The sequence below is a fragment of the Vanellus vanellus genome, assembly GCF_965231255.1.
Source record: "Vanellus vanellus genome assembly, chromosome: 3".
Classification (NCBI taxonomy): domain Eukaryota; kingdom Metazoa; phylum Chordata; class Aves; order Charadriiformes; family Charadriidae; genus Vanellus; species Vanellus vanellus.
Window position 1 is genome coordinate 128844335 of NC_138907.1, and position 16481 is coordinate 128860815.

The 16481-nt window shown below is 53.7% G+C and overlaps 1 protein-coding gene across 3 annotated transcripts in view; it reads left to right on the forward strand.

Annotated features, from left to right (window-relative positions):
* OTOF (otoferlin) overlaps window positions 1-16481 on the forward strand; it is a gene marked incomplete at both ends in the record, with an annotated part of 118536 nt that overhangs the window by 27687 nt on the left and 74368 nt on the right. For all 3 annotated transcript variants that reach the window (XM_082481596.1, XM_082481597.1, XM_082481598.1), the window contains one exon: window positions 14375-14474. In XM_082481596.1, the coding sequence (XP_082337722.1) occupies window positions 14375-14474 (100 nt within the window). The remainder of the gene's footprint in view (window positions 1-14374; window positions 14475-16481) is intronic.

Genomic DNA, 16481 nt, shown 5'->3' on the forward strand with positions numbered 1-16481 from the left:
GCGGGAAGAATATAACGGGAAAAAAATTATTAACGCCGGTGCCGTAGGTTTCCCCTCTCATCGGGGCGCCCTCCCCGTGCAGAGCGGTGCTTGGCGGGCAGACCCTGGGCAGGTAGGACGCCGCCAGAGCTGCGTTTCGCAAACCAGAAGGTGCCACGGTTTCCTTGAGAGGGTGCGTGGACCGCAGCTGGGCGAGCCTTTCCCCTGCCCGGCTCGCTTAGATGTTGCAGGGGTCTGAGCTGCAGCCCTCGGAGCATCGTCAGGGATGCAGGAGATGCGGTTCTCCCCATTTCCTTCCCTCTCCGTGTGGGAGGTCCCAGGGGTACCAACAAAAAAACAACCCTGCGGGAAGATCTCACGGGATTTGGGGGCCACCTGCGCAACTCAGGGTTTATATTTGTCATTTTCATGTGTGATTTGGATGCCCAAACTTTATTACGTGATGTCTAGACCGGGCAGGTCTCCTGGTGAGAATCTTACGCCTGTCTTAGTAGGTGGGAGCAACCCAGTACCCATGATTATCCAAACATCATTAAGACAACTTTTTCCACTAATCCTTTCAGCTCTGAAGACGCAGAAATTCGCTCCCCAATGCTGTCACAGGCTGTCTTTGCAAGAAGCTGTTGGTTGTAAGAGCCCTTTGGTTTTGTGTTATTAACAGTGCAGAAGCAAAAAGGACCCAATCGAACAGACCAAAGCTCTGGCACGGCTTTTCTATTTAAATGTTTATATTTAAATTACTCCAGTTCAAAAGAGGACATAATGAATGGCCACAAGGTTAAACTGGGGAGGAAGCACTTATGCATGATCTGTTTCAGCAGAAGAACTCGGAAGATGTGAAGATGAAGGTTGCAGGAGGCAGGCGCGGGATGCAGTGGGTCTTCAGGTGACGCTGGGTGGGCTGTGGAGAGCCCCACCACGAGATCTGGTGGACACTGAAAGTTTAGTTTCAAAACTCAATTTGACATCTTCACGGAAGAAAAATCTGCATGAGTTTCCTGAACGCAAAGGTATCCCCTCTGGCCCCAGGAGCCCTAAGGTGGACATCTGTAGGCCAAAAGATTCATACTTGGGATAACAAGGTTTGATGGACTGTGGTCCTTCCTGACGTATCTGGGTTATCATTACAAATGGATTCGTCCTCCTGAGAGCCCAGGCTCCCCAGTTCTCCTGACCCATGGGCTACGCTCTTTCTTTTCATGTTTCTTCTTAAAACAGCCCTTTTTTTCTTCTCCATTGTCCATTGCACTTCTTGAGCTGTGGGATTATTCCCCTCAGAGGAAGACCCTAGTCAAAGTTTTTTCTAGTTGATGCAAAGTATGTCTGGTGGAGATCAGTCCAGTGAGCGGGGTCTCCTCTCACAAGGGTGGCCAGTGCTCCAGAGCCTGAGGTTCATAAAGCCCAGCGCATCTTCCCGGCCCTCAGGGCTGGTGCCTGTGGTACACCGACGGGTGCCTGGTCCGCAAGCACATGTATCATCTACCTGAAACCTTTCTCCTGCACGAAGCCCCTTGCAATGGGGTGGCTGCAGCAAACAAGGCTGAAGTCTCATTAAGACTTTGTAGCATCAGCTTCCACAGAAGGTAAAAGATAGATGGACGAGGTGTGCTTGGTTATGACCTGAGAGGACTGATGTCACCAGGGGCAGGAACGCGGAAAGGCAGAAGTTTCCATCCCATGTCAGAGATGCAAGCTAATCAGCCGAGGTGTCTACGGAGGTATCAGCTCAGCCTTTTGGTGAGCGATACCATGTCATACAACTTGCCCAGTTCTGCAGGCGAGGCTGGCACGTGAACAAAGAGCTGCAATGCTGAGCCCCGTGGAGGCGGGAAGCCGCAGAGATGGAGATGAGCAGAGTCCAGACTTCCCAGGAGGAGCTGCAAATCATCTTGGCTCACCGAAAGCCGGAGTAATGCCAGCAGGGGAGAAGGCAGCTGGGGCAGTTGGCTCAGCTCGAGGTGGACATGGCCAGCGAGTGGTGATGGGGCTTGTGTAGGGCAGGCCATGCAGAGGAAGAGGTTTGAGCTCTTTCTTTCATTTTTTATTACCTCCCGAGGAAGGCTGGGTGCTTGGCTCCTAAGTTAAATGATACTTTGCCGGCTTTCAAACCCCTTGCTTTTTGTAACTATAGAAATTCAGATCCTCTGCCTGGAGGTCTGGCGGGGTTTGTGTTTGGGCACTTTCAAGAAAAGACCCTTCCTTCTCTGGACTGATCCCCACCAAACTCATTGTGCATCGCCAGGAAAACACATTGCCTTAAGATCTCCTGCAGCAACAGGACAATTCCCACCACCCAGCTTCGTCGGCTGTAACCTCGTCGTGGGGTTTAAGTCCAACACTCAGCAGAGAAAGACCAGAAACTGGGGTTGTTCAGCCTGGAGAAGAGAAGGCTCTGAGGAGACCTTATAGCGGCCTTCCAGTACCTAAAATGGGCCTACAAGAGAGCCAGGGAAGGACTTTTTCCAAGGGCGTGTAGTGATAGGATGAGGGGGAATGGCTTCAGACTGGAAGAGGGGAGATTTAGATCAAATATTAGGAAGAAATTTTCCACTGTGGGGACGGTGAGCCCCTGGCACAGGGTGCCCCGAGAAGCTGTGGCTGCCCCATCCCTGGAGGTGTTCAAGGCCGGGTTGGACGGGGCTGGGAGCAACCTGGGCTGGGGGGAGGTGCCCCTGCCAGGGCAGGAGCGTTGGAACTCGATGATCCTCAAGGTCCCTTCCAACCTGAACCATTCTATGATTCTATGAAACTCCTGCAATCATTTTCTCTCCAACTCAGACACATCTAAGGCATCTGGGATGGATTTCCCTCAAGCTGGAACAGTCCTTCCATTTGAGCAGGGAGAGCTCAGGGCCTCAGGGTGAACTTCAGGAGAGCTACGTGTAGGTGGGATGGACCCTTCCCCAGGGAGAGAGGACAATGAGCCATCACCAGTTCATTTTAAACCCTGATGATTTTAAGCTGCATCAGGGCTCTTTGCCTTTGGGGGTTTTGTTTGGTTTCATTTAACACATTTTTGGTCTTTGAGCAATGTCTGGTTTTGAGACAGGGAGTCTTTGATGATTCCTCAGCTTTATATTTAATTTTTAAAAGCACACAGAGCATAGGTGGGCTTCCCACAAACCGCAACGAAGGCCAGATCTGATATCACTGGGCAACGTGGGTGTCTGGAAAAGGGAAAAAAAGGAAAAGATGAGAGCACTTCTGTTATTCTTTATGCAAAGACATAAATGTACCTGACCCGACACCATTTTCTTTTTTTACACCTAGGATAGCTTCAAAACGATCTCTGGGTGGGATCTCAAGCCCAAAGTCCTCCTTGGAGGCAGCCTGGGACATTCAGAGAGAGCCACCTTGGCAGCTCTGCCTCCGGGGCGGAGCGAAGCCCTCCAGGCAGGAGGTGGACATGGAGAAGGCTTGTGCAGCAGAGCCGTGCAAAGGGGATCGCTGAGCCTCTGCCCTGGACTTACCGTGGCCCAACTCCGGTCACAGCTCAACGGTGATGTGCCAAACACAACTCGGTTTGGCACGTGGAGGTCGGCTGTGCGTTTCCCCTTTGCACATCCCATCCCTCTCACCTTGGAGAGTGCTGAGCATTTTGCCTCAAAGCCTTCACTGCTTCTGCAGACCTGGGTCGGTAAAATGATCCTTCATGGGTTACAGTTGTTTCCATACAGCTTCTAGATTCATGCAGCTGAAAACCCAAGCCCTCCTTTGCCAAAAGTGGCTTGAAAAGTTGAAAAAAAGTGATTTCTTTTTTTTTTTCCCAGCCATCTGTAGCATTTTCAGGCATTATAATTTCTCTGTCCCCCAGCACGTGAGGATGCAAGTTCGCTGATGATACCAAATTGGGAGGGGTGGCTGACACCCCAGAGGGCCGCGCTGCCATCCAGCATGCCCTGGACAGGCTGGAGACCTGGGCAGGGAAGAACCTGATGAGGTTCAACAAGAGCAAGTGTGGGGTCCTGCACCTGGGGAGGAAGAACGCTGGGCACCAGTATAGGCTAGGGGTGGACCTGCTGGGAAGCAGTTCTGAGAAGGGTCTGGGGGTACTGGTAGACAGTAAATTATCCATGGCCCAGCAATGTGCCCTTGTTGCCAAAAAGGCCAATGGCATCCTGGGCTACACAGGGAAGAGTGTGGCCAGTAGGTCAAGGGAGGTCATTCTCCCCCTCTGCTCTGCACTGGTGAGGCCACAACTGGAATACTGTGTCCAGTTTTGGGCTCCCCAGTTCAAGAGGGACAGGGAACTGCTGGAGCGAGTCCAGCGAAGGGCAACTAAGGTGATGGAGGGATCGGAGCATCTCCCGTATGAGGAAAGGCTGAGAGCGCTGGGACTCTTTAGCCTGGAGAAGAGAGGGCTGAGGGGAGACCTTCTTATGGCGTACAAGTATCTAAAGGGGGGGTTGAAGGAGGATGGAGCCTCTTTTCAATGGTTCCCAGTGACAGGACGAGGGGCAATGGGCACAAGTTGGAACACGGGAAGTCCCGTTCAAATACACGGGAACACTTCTTTCCGGTTCGGGTGGCAGAGCACGGGCACAGCTGCCCAGGGAGGGGGGAGTGCCCTTCTCTGGAGAGTTTCCAGACCCGCCTGGATGCAGTGCTGAGGGATGTGCTCTGGGCAGTCCTGCTGTGGCAGGGGAGTGGGGCTGGGTGATCTCTAGAGGTCCCGTCCAACTCTGAAACTCCGTGATTCCGTGATGCACGTGCTGAGACATACATGCACCAAGGGCTAAGCTGTGGGCACCTTGCCTCCAAGAAAGGTTTCTTTGCTGCGGGACCTTCTTACTTCACCCCAGCGGCGGCTGTCCTTTGGTTCTGTGGTGCCTTGCAACCAGCCAGGACTGGCTGGGAAACCAGAGATGTGCGGGGGGGGGGGGGGGGGGGGGGGGGGGGGTCCAAAAATGTGTGACGAGAAACCAGGGGTCTGCTCTGATGAGCATGAGAGGGGGTCTGGTTGGTCTGTGAAGCTTTTTGGGGTACCCGGTGGGGGGAGAGGCAATGGCTCTCCGGGAGCTCAGGCTGGAAAAGCAGAAAGTAAATGAGCTGAAAGGGAGTTGCTGTTGGATACCGGCGCGGCCGATGGTACGTCTGGAAGCTGCAGTGCCTGTATTTATGTACAAACCCGTGTTTGGGCAGCGCTGATAAACGCAAACTGTTGCCTCTCGCGGCTTATGCGACGAGCGCCCTGGAGCTCGGACCAAAACGAAGAGCCTTTTTCCCTGTCTAGCCAAATTGCGGTGTCATCTGTAATCATCTGCTCTTTAAGTTAAAGCTTCCTAAATCACTTCCCTCCTAATTACCCTCTCCGCACCCAGCCTGCGCGGTAGGCAAGTCAGAGTGTACGTAATTACTATTGTTTCGTTAACGTTTGGATAACCTGGTGAAATGTAGGATACAACAGCTCTTCCAGCTCAGCAGCCTCCAGGTATCAAAAGTTCTTCTGTGAATTAACTTTTTTTCAGCAAACCCTTGCAAAAAAAAAAAATTCTCATTAAATATAAATGGATTTTCTTTTCACCCCGGAAGACAAGTGGAACAGCATAATGAGTGCCAGTCAGCCCTGTCATATTGCAATATATCCTGTCAGGTAACTAATTGGGGATGAGATTACAGAGCTGGTTGCTAAAGTGGTAATTTGGGTATACTTAGACATCCGCACCGTGTTTGAAATGGTGTCACGCAATATTTTGATTAAGAAATGAAAAATTCTGGGGAAATTTGACGCGGCGGGTGCTTGAAGGTGTTAGGCACGTGAGGGGGGCTCGGGGGTGAGCGCAGGCAGGGATTCCTCCCCGAGGATGCTGGCAGCCGGCGGAGCCCTGCGGGGACCAGCCCTCCCCGCGCGCAGGGCGCAGTTAGGGCTGGCAGCACGGGCAACAGCGTGGGAAAGCTGGTATGGAGCTGCCGCAATTGCTTGGCAGCCCGGGAATAACAGCGTTATGTGCTTCAGTGCGGTGGGGAAAAAAAAAAACCAAAAGTGTCTAGTTTCAGAGCTCACCACTTCAGAAGGGTGCTGGAAAAGCGGGTATGGTTGGAGAGGAGCAGCCAAAGCTATTCAAACCGACCCTGAAGCCATCAGCAGCTCTATCTGTTTGGCTTGTTTGTAAGGGCAGGAAGAGGTGGCCTGATCATGGATCAAGAAGTGGGATTTTTTTTTTCCTCCCCCCCCCCCCCCCCCCCCCCCCCATGTTTTCCGTCAGATTACAATCCTAATCTCAATCCCAGATCTTTGATTTGGGCCTGACCCAATTTCTCCATCTATCCTAGTGCCCTACGCAGACACCTCCAGGGTCCTTTTCTGTCCCAAGCCCCCGGCTGGGTTGGCCATGGCCAAGGGGAAGCTCTCCTCTCCAAACCACCCTGGGGCTGCCCTGGCTAACCCCTGCATCCCCGGGATGGGTTGGGGACAGCGCACTGGCCTGGCCAACCCTGGCCAGCAGCATCCCAGTGTGGATGGGAGAGGGACAGTGCCCAGCAGCACTTAATTCCCTAATTTAGATGGAGCCAACCACTCCAAGTGGTTCAGGAGCAGGAGATCAGCTCTTCCTGAGGTCTTTGCTCTCAGTGCAGGTTGGATCCTCCCTTGGGCAGCTGAGCCTTCATTCCAGTCTCGCGGGCTTTTGGGGGCCTGGCAATGGGTTAAAAGCAGCATCATCCCTCTGCTTTCCCCACCTTACCTTGCGAGGGGTGTCTGAAGGTGGGGACCAGACCAAACCAGGTCAGAGATGCCACAATTTGCCTTTTGTCACTTCCCAGGATCTGATGACGGGTGGATGGATGGGTGGGTGGATGGATGGAGATGCCGCCACCCCATCAGAGGCTCTCCCTGGCTGCAGGAACAGAACTTGCCCAGGGAGCAAAGAGCATCCAAGGGCTGAGCTATCAGGGAAGGGGTGGGGACACAGGTTTTTGTGGGCTGGAGGATGCTCTTATCAAAGCCAGGTGCTCGTCTTGGCCTCAGAGCCCTTGCTTGGACAGAGTGGGCACTTCAGCGCTGGCAATGCCTGGTGGGGTTCACCATCACCCCCAGCCACTGTCTCTCCTGAGCTGCACCGGGCACGCAGGCGGCTTCGTTGAAAGATGGCATGTGCCACAAGGGCAAAGAGCGGCACGTCGTGGGGTGCGCAGCAGCCCCAGACTGCCCCGGTCCAAGACTTTGAGCGAGCTCCAAGGACCGAACCAGCCGGGCTGGGTTTGAAACAAGAGATGTTCCTACAGTCTGATAAAATTACGAGTGACCCAGAAAAACTCCCTCTCTTTCCATCAGCAGAAATGCCAGGGAGCGGAGCGGGGCGCTCGATGAATTATGAAACACTTGGAAATGAAAGGCTGTGTAGGCAAGTGCTGAATATTTCATTGCCTTTCGCTTGGCTCTTGCCTGCCAGGGGAAGCGGGTTGGGAGGGGTCCGCGTTATCCCAAGCCTAATGCTGCGGCATCTTCCCAATAATTCGCACCCTCGCAGACGAGCTGGCCCGAGGTCCGCGAGCAGCGCTGGGGAGCGCAGAGGCACATAAATCGGGCTGAAAGGGTTGCAGAGACGCGCTAAGGGGATGCTGAAAGGACCTACACCTCACCGACTTCTCAGGTAGATGGGAGCATCCCCTCTTTGCCTGTTGTCACCATCCAGATATTGCGCCTGGGGAAACGCTGCCACGGGTCTGGGACTGGCTGTGACATACCTGTTCTTATCCGCTCCCACGGTGGCAACAGCCCGTGATTGCCAGCGCTTGCAGCCGCATTCGACTGTAGCTCAGCTGGGGAGAGCATCGAGGTGGTGGAGATGGACGTGGTGATGCTGCCGCAGCCTCTGGGCTCCTCTCGGGTGACCTTGTCCCAGACAGAGGCAGCACCGCAGCAGGTTGCAGAAGCAGGAGGTGTCCAGCAAGTCAGTTTGGGGGGTCAGGAGGGGCTCCCCGCTCTCTGCTGCAGTTGGGGCATGTGCTGTCCTGATGGGTCCCTCTGCCTGGCACATCCCCACCGCCCTGTTCTCATGCGGAGACGTCGCCTGACTCTGGGGTCCCATCCCACAGCCACGCTCCTGGGCCAGCGCGGAGGGCTGGGCGTGAAGTGCCTCTTGGAGGCGCTTGCACCCTGTTTGACTCCTGTTTTTTTTTTTTTCCCCGCTCTTTTTGTTATTTGGTTTGACAGGGTCAGATCCAGATGCTCTCAGGGAGAACCCCCGAAGGGGTGTGTGGTTGCTACCACGCCGTAAAGCCTTGAGCACACACAAGCTGCCGCAGCTCTCGTACTCCGCCCGGCAAAGCCACAACACCTACACCAGAGAACCCCCCCCAGTTACTCCTGGTTCTAAAGCGCTGTTGGTGTTAAGATGTGACATGTTGTGAGATGAGCGGATCTGTGGCCTCTCAGACTTGCCAGCTATGGTGGGCTTCACTCACAAAACACCAGGGAGATTCATGTGCATTGTCACCAGCAAAGCCCCGCTCTTTCAGACCACCCTCTCCTGTGCCCTGTCCCACCACCACCAGCAAGGGGTTTTAGAGGAAACAGAAAAGCCCCTCGTTCCCCCAGCATATCCCTTAGGATACCTTTAGGTATTTCCCATGGGATGGAGTTCCATGGAGGTACCAATTCATTGCAAAGTCTTGTCATGACTCATTTAAGACTTTAGCTGCTTCTTTGGAGGGGTCAACACCACCAGCCATCAGCTGAAACTACCACCACTACGATAACTGAACCCTCAACTGACTAGACCTGGAGCACGCGACCTGCAGGGAGAGGTGGAGAGAGCAGGGGTTGGTTGGTCTGGTGGAGAGGAAACCAAGGGACCACCTAACAGCAGCCTGCAGCCACTTGAAGGGGAGTTACAGAGGTGCCCTTAGTGACAGGTGAAATAACAAGGAGCAACAGGCATAGACTCTGGCTTGGGAGGTTCAGTTTGGATAGCAGGGAAATATTCTTCCCCAGGAGGGTGGTGAAGCCTCAACAGGTCAGCAAGAAGGTGGAGGGGTCTCCATCCATGGAGGTTTCTGAGGCTTAGCTGGATAAAGCCATAGTCAAACTCATCCAGAGTTGGCGATGATCTTGCTCAGTGCAGGATGTCCCTTCCAGGGAGCAGGTCTTTGATTAGAATCATAGAATTGTCGAGGTTGGGAGGGACCTTTAAGGTCATCGAGTCCAACCATCAGCCCAACACTGCCAAACCCACCACTAACCCATGTCCCTCAGCACCACGTCTACACGTCTCTTAAATACCTCCAGGGATGGCGACTCCACCGCTGCCCCGGGCAGCCTGTGCCAACAGATTCAAACGTACTGCCCCTTGAACAAAAAGCCCTGAGCCCTGCCACGAGATCCCTCAGGAAACATTTCAGCCCTGCGCTGATTTGTTGCTAAAGCAGCCGCTGTGAGCAGTGGGCAGCAGGGGGCTTCAGAGGGTAACCCAGGAGATGTTCGGGCAGGGAGAAGTGGGTACAGGCACATCCCTACCCCCTGCCATTGCAAAATAGGGCAAGGCGGCTTGAAACCTCTTCGGAGCAGCCTCTGCAGCTGAAATGGAAACCGGGAATGCCCAACGTTGTTCATCCTCCATCAGCCCGGGGATACTGGAGTGGAAGGTGGACTGCAGTCTCCTGTAAGTCAGCTTTTCCAGAGCATTAAATTGATCAGGAAAATTCAGTTTTCTGTCCGAACTTGGTGAGTTCTGGTGTCAGAGACGTGTTTGGTTGATGGTAGCTGAGCTTTGAAGACTCTCCGTGTACTCATAGCCCACTGGAAAGACAAGTAAAATCTTGGCTCTTCCTCAGTGCCGTGGAAGCCATACCGTGTCCCTCAGCAAAGGAGCACGGCTTGTCTTGAAACCACGGCTCTTCCCTGAGGGAAATTCAGCAAACCACAGCTGCTGGGAGGGAGCCTGAGCCCAGGCTAAGTTCTCCGGAGACCAGGCTGGTTCCAGGTCATTTTGCATTTCCCATCACAGCAGTAAGGACTTTCCTCACGGCTGAGAGGTGCGCCCACTTACAGACACATCTGCCATCACTGTGTCCATCCAAGAAGCTTCCTAACCCTCATCAGGACACTCTAGAGGAACTTGAATCTGTGAGCCAAAGGTACCTGGGTCCATCCTGACCTAAGAGGAGCAGAGAAGCCACCACCACACCTTGGAGCTGCGTGGCATTGCCAAGGGGCTGCATTTTTATGACGTGCCATCAGCAAACAGGTTAAATAATGACAGCTACAAATCCATGTGAGAGCAAGAACTGTGCAGTGTGTCACTGGCTGAGCCTGGGAACCTTCACAGACACATCTAACTCGTAAGCAACTGCACTAAAATAACTTGATTTTGGAGCTCAGGCCACAAGAGCATCCCTCCGAGCTGACCTGCTGAAAGCAAACCCGGCCATGAGCAGGGGACAGCCCCCCTGAGCCTGTGCTCCAATCCGGAGAAATAAAGTGTGGACTTCTCTCAAGGAAACCTTTCCAAAAGAAGAGAGCCACTGCTCTTGCAAACAGCAAATAACGTTATTTCACAAACCCTCAAATCCAGGCTGGTACGGCAGCCTTTCCCCACCAATAAGCCCATCTCGGAGAAGAAGCAGGTCTCCGTGGGAGGCGGCGACGCATTATTCATTGTGCACGAAGCAATGCGAAGCTCCCAAAGAAGAGGTCTTCATGGTCAATGCCCTACATGGGACCATGGAGGTAGAGTTAAAGGCGCTTGGTGCTGGGATTCCCCCTGTGCACAGCACATGGGAGCTGCAGAGTGGAGGTGAAAGCCCTGCAGGGAAGGGCCCCATCCTGCACAGCACCCCGGGACAGGGCTGCCACCGCTCTCCTCTGCTCCTGGAGCATCACGTGCCACCAGCAAGCTACAGCAGGACCCATCAAAGGTCTGTTGGAAAACAGGACCTCCCCACTGCTGCTGCAAGCCAGAGGGAGCTAGATAAGCAGATGAGCAACCGTAAGGTCATTTTTCTGTTTTCCTCAGGTAGTTTATTAATTTCCTCGGGTAGTTTATTATTATAAATGATGAGTGATGTACAGTGGGATAACTGCACAGCACAGTTTGATTACTTTGCTCAGAGAAACACCCATGGCAGTAGCATCTGATCCCCACGCACCCAGGTGTGGGCACAAGGGGACAAGGGGACCCGTATGAAGAAAGGCCATTTGGGTGGGGAACAAAAAAAACCAAACAAAATAGGGTTGGCAGAGGCAGGACTTGGGCAAATCAAACCCCAAAGCCAGCGGAGACCCCAGGGAGCTGAGCAGGGCTGAGCAGACCCTGCCCTTCCATCCAGCGTTGTGCCTCAGAGCACGAGGGGACGGCTGGAGAGCTGGGAAAGACAAACGCCATGAATCACGGAGTTTCAGAGTTGGAAGGGACCTCTCGAGATCACCCAGCCCCACTCCCCTGCCACAGCAGGACTGCCCGGAGCACATCCCTCAGGACTGCATCCAGGCGGGTCTGGAAACTCTCCAGAGAAGGGCACTCCCCCCCTCCCTGGGCAGCTGTGCCCGTGCTCTGCCACCCGAACCGGAAAGAAGTGTTTCCGTGTATTTGAACGGAGCTTCCCGTGTTCCAACTTGTGCCCATTGCCCCTCGTCCTGTCACTGGGAACCATTGAAAAGAGCCCGGCTCCATCCTCCTTCAACCCACCCTTTAGATACTTGTACGCCATAAGAAGGTCTCCCCTCAGCCTTCTCTTCTCCAGGCTAAAGAGTCCCAGCGCTCTCAGCCTTTCCTCATACGGGAGATGCTCCGATCCCTCCATCATCTTAGTTGCCCTTCGCTGGACTCGCTCCAGCAGTTCCCTGTCCCTCTTGAACTGGGGAGCCCAAAACTGGACACAGTATTCCAGTTGTGGCCTCACCAGTGCACAGCAGAGGGGGAGAATGACCTCCCTCGACCTACTGGCCACACTCTTCCCTGTGCAGCCCAGGATGCCATCGGCCAGGATTCCATCCTCAGCTCTGCCATAGTCTGACCCAGAGCAAACCCTGAATTTATCTCGGGTCTGCACAGCATCGGGTGCTCGGCTTCCACAGGGGCAGAGGCAGGAGAGGAGCCCCTCAACATCCCACCGCACAGTTCAGGGAGTTCTCATCTCCCTCTCTGAAATCACGTCTCGCTAAATCCACACGGCAATAGGCGACGCCTCAAGGCTCGCAAGGAAGAAGTTTAATCAGCAGCAGCTTTCTCGCCGGCCCCAGTCCACAGAGCGCTGCAGACATATTCCTGGTGTGCTGTGTAATATCGTCGCTGTCATCTGGGATCACGGCGCTGGAGATGACATGCAAGGCAGACAGCTCCGCATTCACTGTTTCGGGGCTTTTTCCATGTCGGGAGTCACTTGTTGATCCATAGCTGGCTCGTCTCAGGCTGGGAAGGTCCCTCTGGCGCAACAGCAGAACATGAAGAACATAAAAGCCACGGCTCCTTGACAAGCCATGAGCTGCCAAATAAGTAATGACTTTTATTAGAGAGCGCCAGGCTTGTCCGCTCTCTGTGGTATCTCTTTGGACCTGTAATTTAACGAACGGGGCTGCTTTTAGCACACATGGTGCTGCGCTGCCCGGCTGTGACAGCAGCAGGCTGCAGCAAGCCCAGACAAGAGCCGCTAAGAGCAATTAGATGCCTTCATCCAACTCATCTTGCGGGAGTTTAGGAGGTGATCAGATGCTCAGGGGAGAGATGGCCATGGTGGTTGGACGGTGTTATACACCCTCACCTCAGCGTTTGTCTCAGCCCATGGTGGGGTCAGGACACGCAGGTCTGCTCGGTGCAGTGGTGGGGTTGGGGTTTTCCACTGAAGGAGAGATGGGAGTGCTCTGCTGTCAGACCAACAGCACCCAGCACAAGAGTGGAAACAACCCCGGAAGGAGGAAATAATGTGTTAAACCATCACTCCATGCCTACTGTAAATGTCTCCCTGGGGGGAGACCTTATCACTCTCTACAACTACCTGAAAGGAGGTTGTAGAGCGGTGGGGGCTGACCTCTTCTCCCTGGTGACAAGTGATAGGATGAGAGGAAATGGGTTCAAGCTATGCCAGGTGAGGTTTAGATTGGGCATTAGGAAAATTTTTTTCACTGAAAGGGTTATCAAACATTGGAAGGGGCTGCCCAGGGAGGGGGTGGAGTCGCCATCCCTGGAGGAGTGTAAAGAAAAGGTGGACATGGTGCTTGGGGACATGGTTTAGAAGTGGTTTTGTCAGGGCAGGTTAATGGTTGGACTTGATGATCTTAAAGGTCCCTTCCAACCTCAACAACTGCATGGTTCTATGATTCTAAGAAGCCCTTCTGGCTCTGGGACATGTTGTCCTGGCTCAGGTGAAGCTGTCACCAACTGTGGCAGGTGTGACAACCACACAGGGACTGAACACTGGCATGCAGCTCTCCCCACACACTACAGGTGATGTTATTGTATGATGAAGGATCATAGGATCATACCAAACGATGACAAGATAATTCAGACTGGAAGGCATTTCAGATCTCCAGTCCAGCCTTGTGCTCAAAGCTGGGTCAGTGTGACCTCACACCGGGTGGCTCTTGGGTTTCTCCAGTTGGAGCGTGGAAGCCCCCAGGATGTAGACATGTAGACAGCCTAACCTCCCTGAGTCTCTGCTGCGCTGCTGGAAGATAGCTAGCAGGCTGGGAGAGGGCTGGGACAAGGACACGAGCCTTCAGGCATCAGTTATGATTAGACCTCCCTTAGCAGAAGGGACTCAGTCTTCTCCTCTGAGCAGCTTTCAGACTCAAGTGCCGCTCCTTCAGGCTATGTCCATCCAAGTAAACTAACCAACATGATCCCTGTTCTCCAACCCTGTGCCAACCCATCTGGGCTGGGATGTTCAACTCATCCTACACACAACCAAGCACATCCAAATTCCTCCAGGGATGCTCTGCCCCAGGATAACCCCTCCTAGGTGGATGGGTTGGGGCCAGGCATGGTGACCTGGGACCTCCCCATGCCGTGGCCTGTGCAGTCCTAGTGCAGATGAGTGAGGGACAGTGCCCTGGTTCTTGCCTTGTTCAATTTGCTAGCACAGATATAACTGCAGACATTCAGGATGGAAAAGGTCAGTTTGGGTTCCTTTAGTTGCATCCCAGTAATAAAAGACTGGTGGTTCCTAAGGTCTCCTTCTCTACGTATCCCAGCAGTGTCATCTTGAAATGGCTTCTCCTTTGCTCACCATCTCCGCTGAGCTGGGGTCACTGGCTGCAGCTGCCAGAGTCCTCGGCCATGCTCTGATCCTGCGTGTCATGTCTACCTCCTCTTAAGGCAAATGGGAAGCAAAAACAGCCACACAAACTCTGGCAACTTGGCCAGCAAAGCCCTTTCCCATTAAAAGGTAGTGGGTGCTCACCACAGCTCACCCGACTGTTCTCTTCTTTGCTCCATAGGCTCATTGGCACCTTCCGGATGGTCCTGCAAAAAGTGGTGGAGGAAGGGCAGGTAGAGGTGACGGACACGCTCATAGACGACAATAATTCAGCCATTCAGGTAGGTCCTGAGGGATAAGCAGCCACTGCTGCCCTTCAGTCATTGGTCCATCTGTCGGTATTTCTCTGGGAACAGATAAGTCTGTGTCATCATAGAGTCACAGAATGGTTTGGGTGGGAAGGGACCTAAAAGATCATCCAGTCCACCCCCCTGCCCTGGGCAGGGACACCTTCCCCCAGCCCAGGTTGCTCCCAGCCCCATCCAACCCGGCCTTGAACACCTCCAGGGATGGGGCAGCCACAGCTTCTCGGGGCAACCTGCACCAGGGGCTCACCACCCCCACAGGAAAGAATTTCTTCCTCAGATCTCATCTCAATCTCCCCTCTGTCAGTGTCCAACCGTTCCCCCTCGTCCCACGGCTCCCGTCCCTGACCCAGAGTCCCTCCCCAGCTCTCCTGGAGCCCCTTTAGGCACTGGAAGGGGCTCGGAGGTCTGCGCGGAGCCTTCTCTTCTCCAGGCTGACCCCCCCAACTCTGTTACGCACCTGAATCCCCTGAATCCACCTTTCCTTCACCCCGTTATTCTTGGTCTGAAGGACTGAGGGTGCGCAGCAAGGGCTGGCTGTTCTGCATGCTGTGAGAAGCGACGGATGGGGGCAAAGCAGGAAGGGACCGGGTTTAACCTGCACCCAGACAGGGAGCCGTGGCTCGGGCACAGCTCAGAAATAGCGACAGCCTGCAAGCGCCCCGCTGCTGGAGACCCGCAGCAGCTCAGAGCACCGCGCGGTCCTCAGATCCCCGTAGAGATGCTGTGACCACAGTGCCACGCTGAGCTCTGCTCCCAGTGCTCTCCTCCTGCCCCTGAGCAATGCCATGCTGGCTCTGCCCCAGCCACCAGTGGATCAGCTTTAATCCATACTGGTAGCACTGGGCGCTTGAAATGCTCGACATCTACATTATTTTTTTCTGACCTCAACGCTGCCTTTTTTTTTTTTTTTCTCCTGACCCCTGTAGCGCATGAGAATACCTCGTGCAGCACCTTTTAGACCCCTCTGGGGCAAATCAGGACAAGCAATAGCAGCCCGGTCGGGGTCTGCGCCCCTCACGCAGAGCCCCCGACGCCGAGGAAAAGGCTCCCTGGCTGCAGAGCAGCTGCCGTGTGTTTCTGTCTGGTTAACGCATCGCATGGGAGCCGTTTCCCATGGAGACTGAGTTTTATAACACGCTTGGAAACACGGCTCCTTCTGATCTTCTGGGGTATCAAAACCCCGGTGTTTTAATTAAAAGATAAAAACTCAGCTCCCCCCCCCCCCCTTCTTATTCCTTTTTAAGCTGCTTCCTACACTCAGCGTAAAGGAAAAGTGCAATTGCATGCAACCCTCTGTGCTAACAACAAGCAATTAGCAATGAAAAGACGAATGGTTTCATTAGGAGGAGACAGGAGGTGACTTCTGTGGGGGCAGAGGGAATGAAACCAATAAAAGTACAAGGAACACAGTCCAGAGGAGGGAGAAAAGATGGAGGGGCTGCAGACCCAGGGTGCAACAATAATTTTAGTGTTGGAGAAAATGGTTCTCTTAGTTTATTAGACTGAGAATTCGCCTGATTAAAGTCCACGGGGCGCTCCAAAGGAAAGAAAATCCCATATTCTTAAGACACTTCAGCACCACGGGGGGGGGGGGGGGAAGACAGAGGAAGATCAATGGATGAAAATTAAATACATACAACTTCTTGATGTCAATAACAATGAAATTTTTAGAACGCACTAACCTGGGGCAGTACCAGCTTTGACTGGTGCCTTGCAGCCTGGCCAGGAGCTCGGTGTAGCTGCACTGTAGGTCAAAGCAAGTGGTCTGCTACCCTTCGCCTCTTTATTAGCTTTGGGCTTCTAACTGGAGGCACCTGGAGGAGAAACGACCTTCCCCAGCCCGTGCCTGATGTGCCAGATAACCTGTGCTCACCACCTCCCCTCTGAGGACCTCATGTCTACATCTCCTCTGTGTCGTGGCAGGTCCGCTGGAGTTCTTTGGGTTGGTATCCACCCAGTGCTCCGGAAAACATAAATACT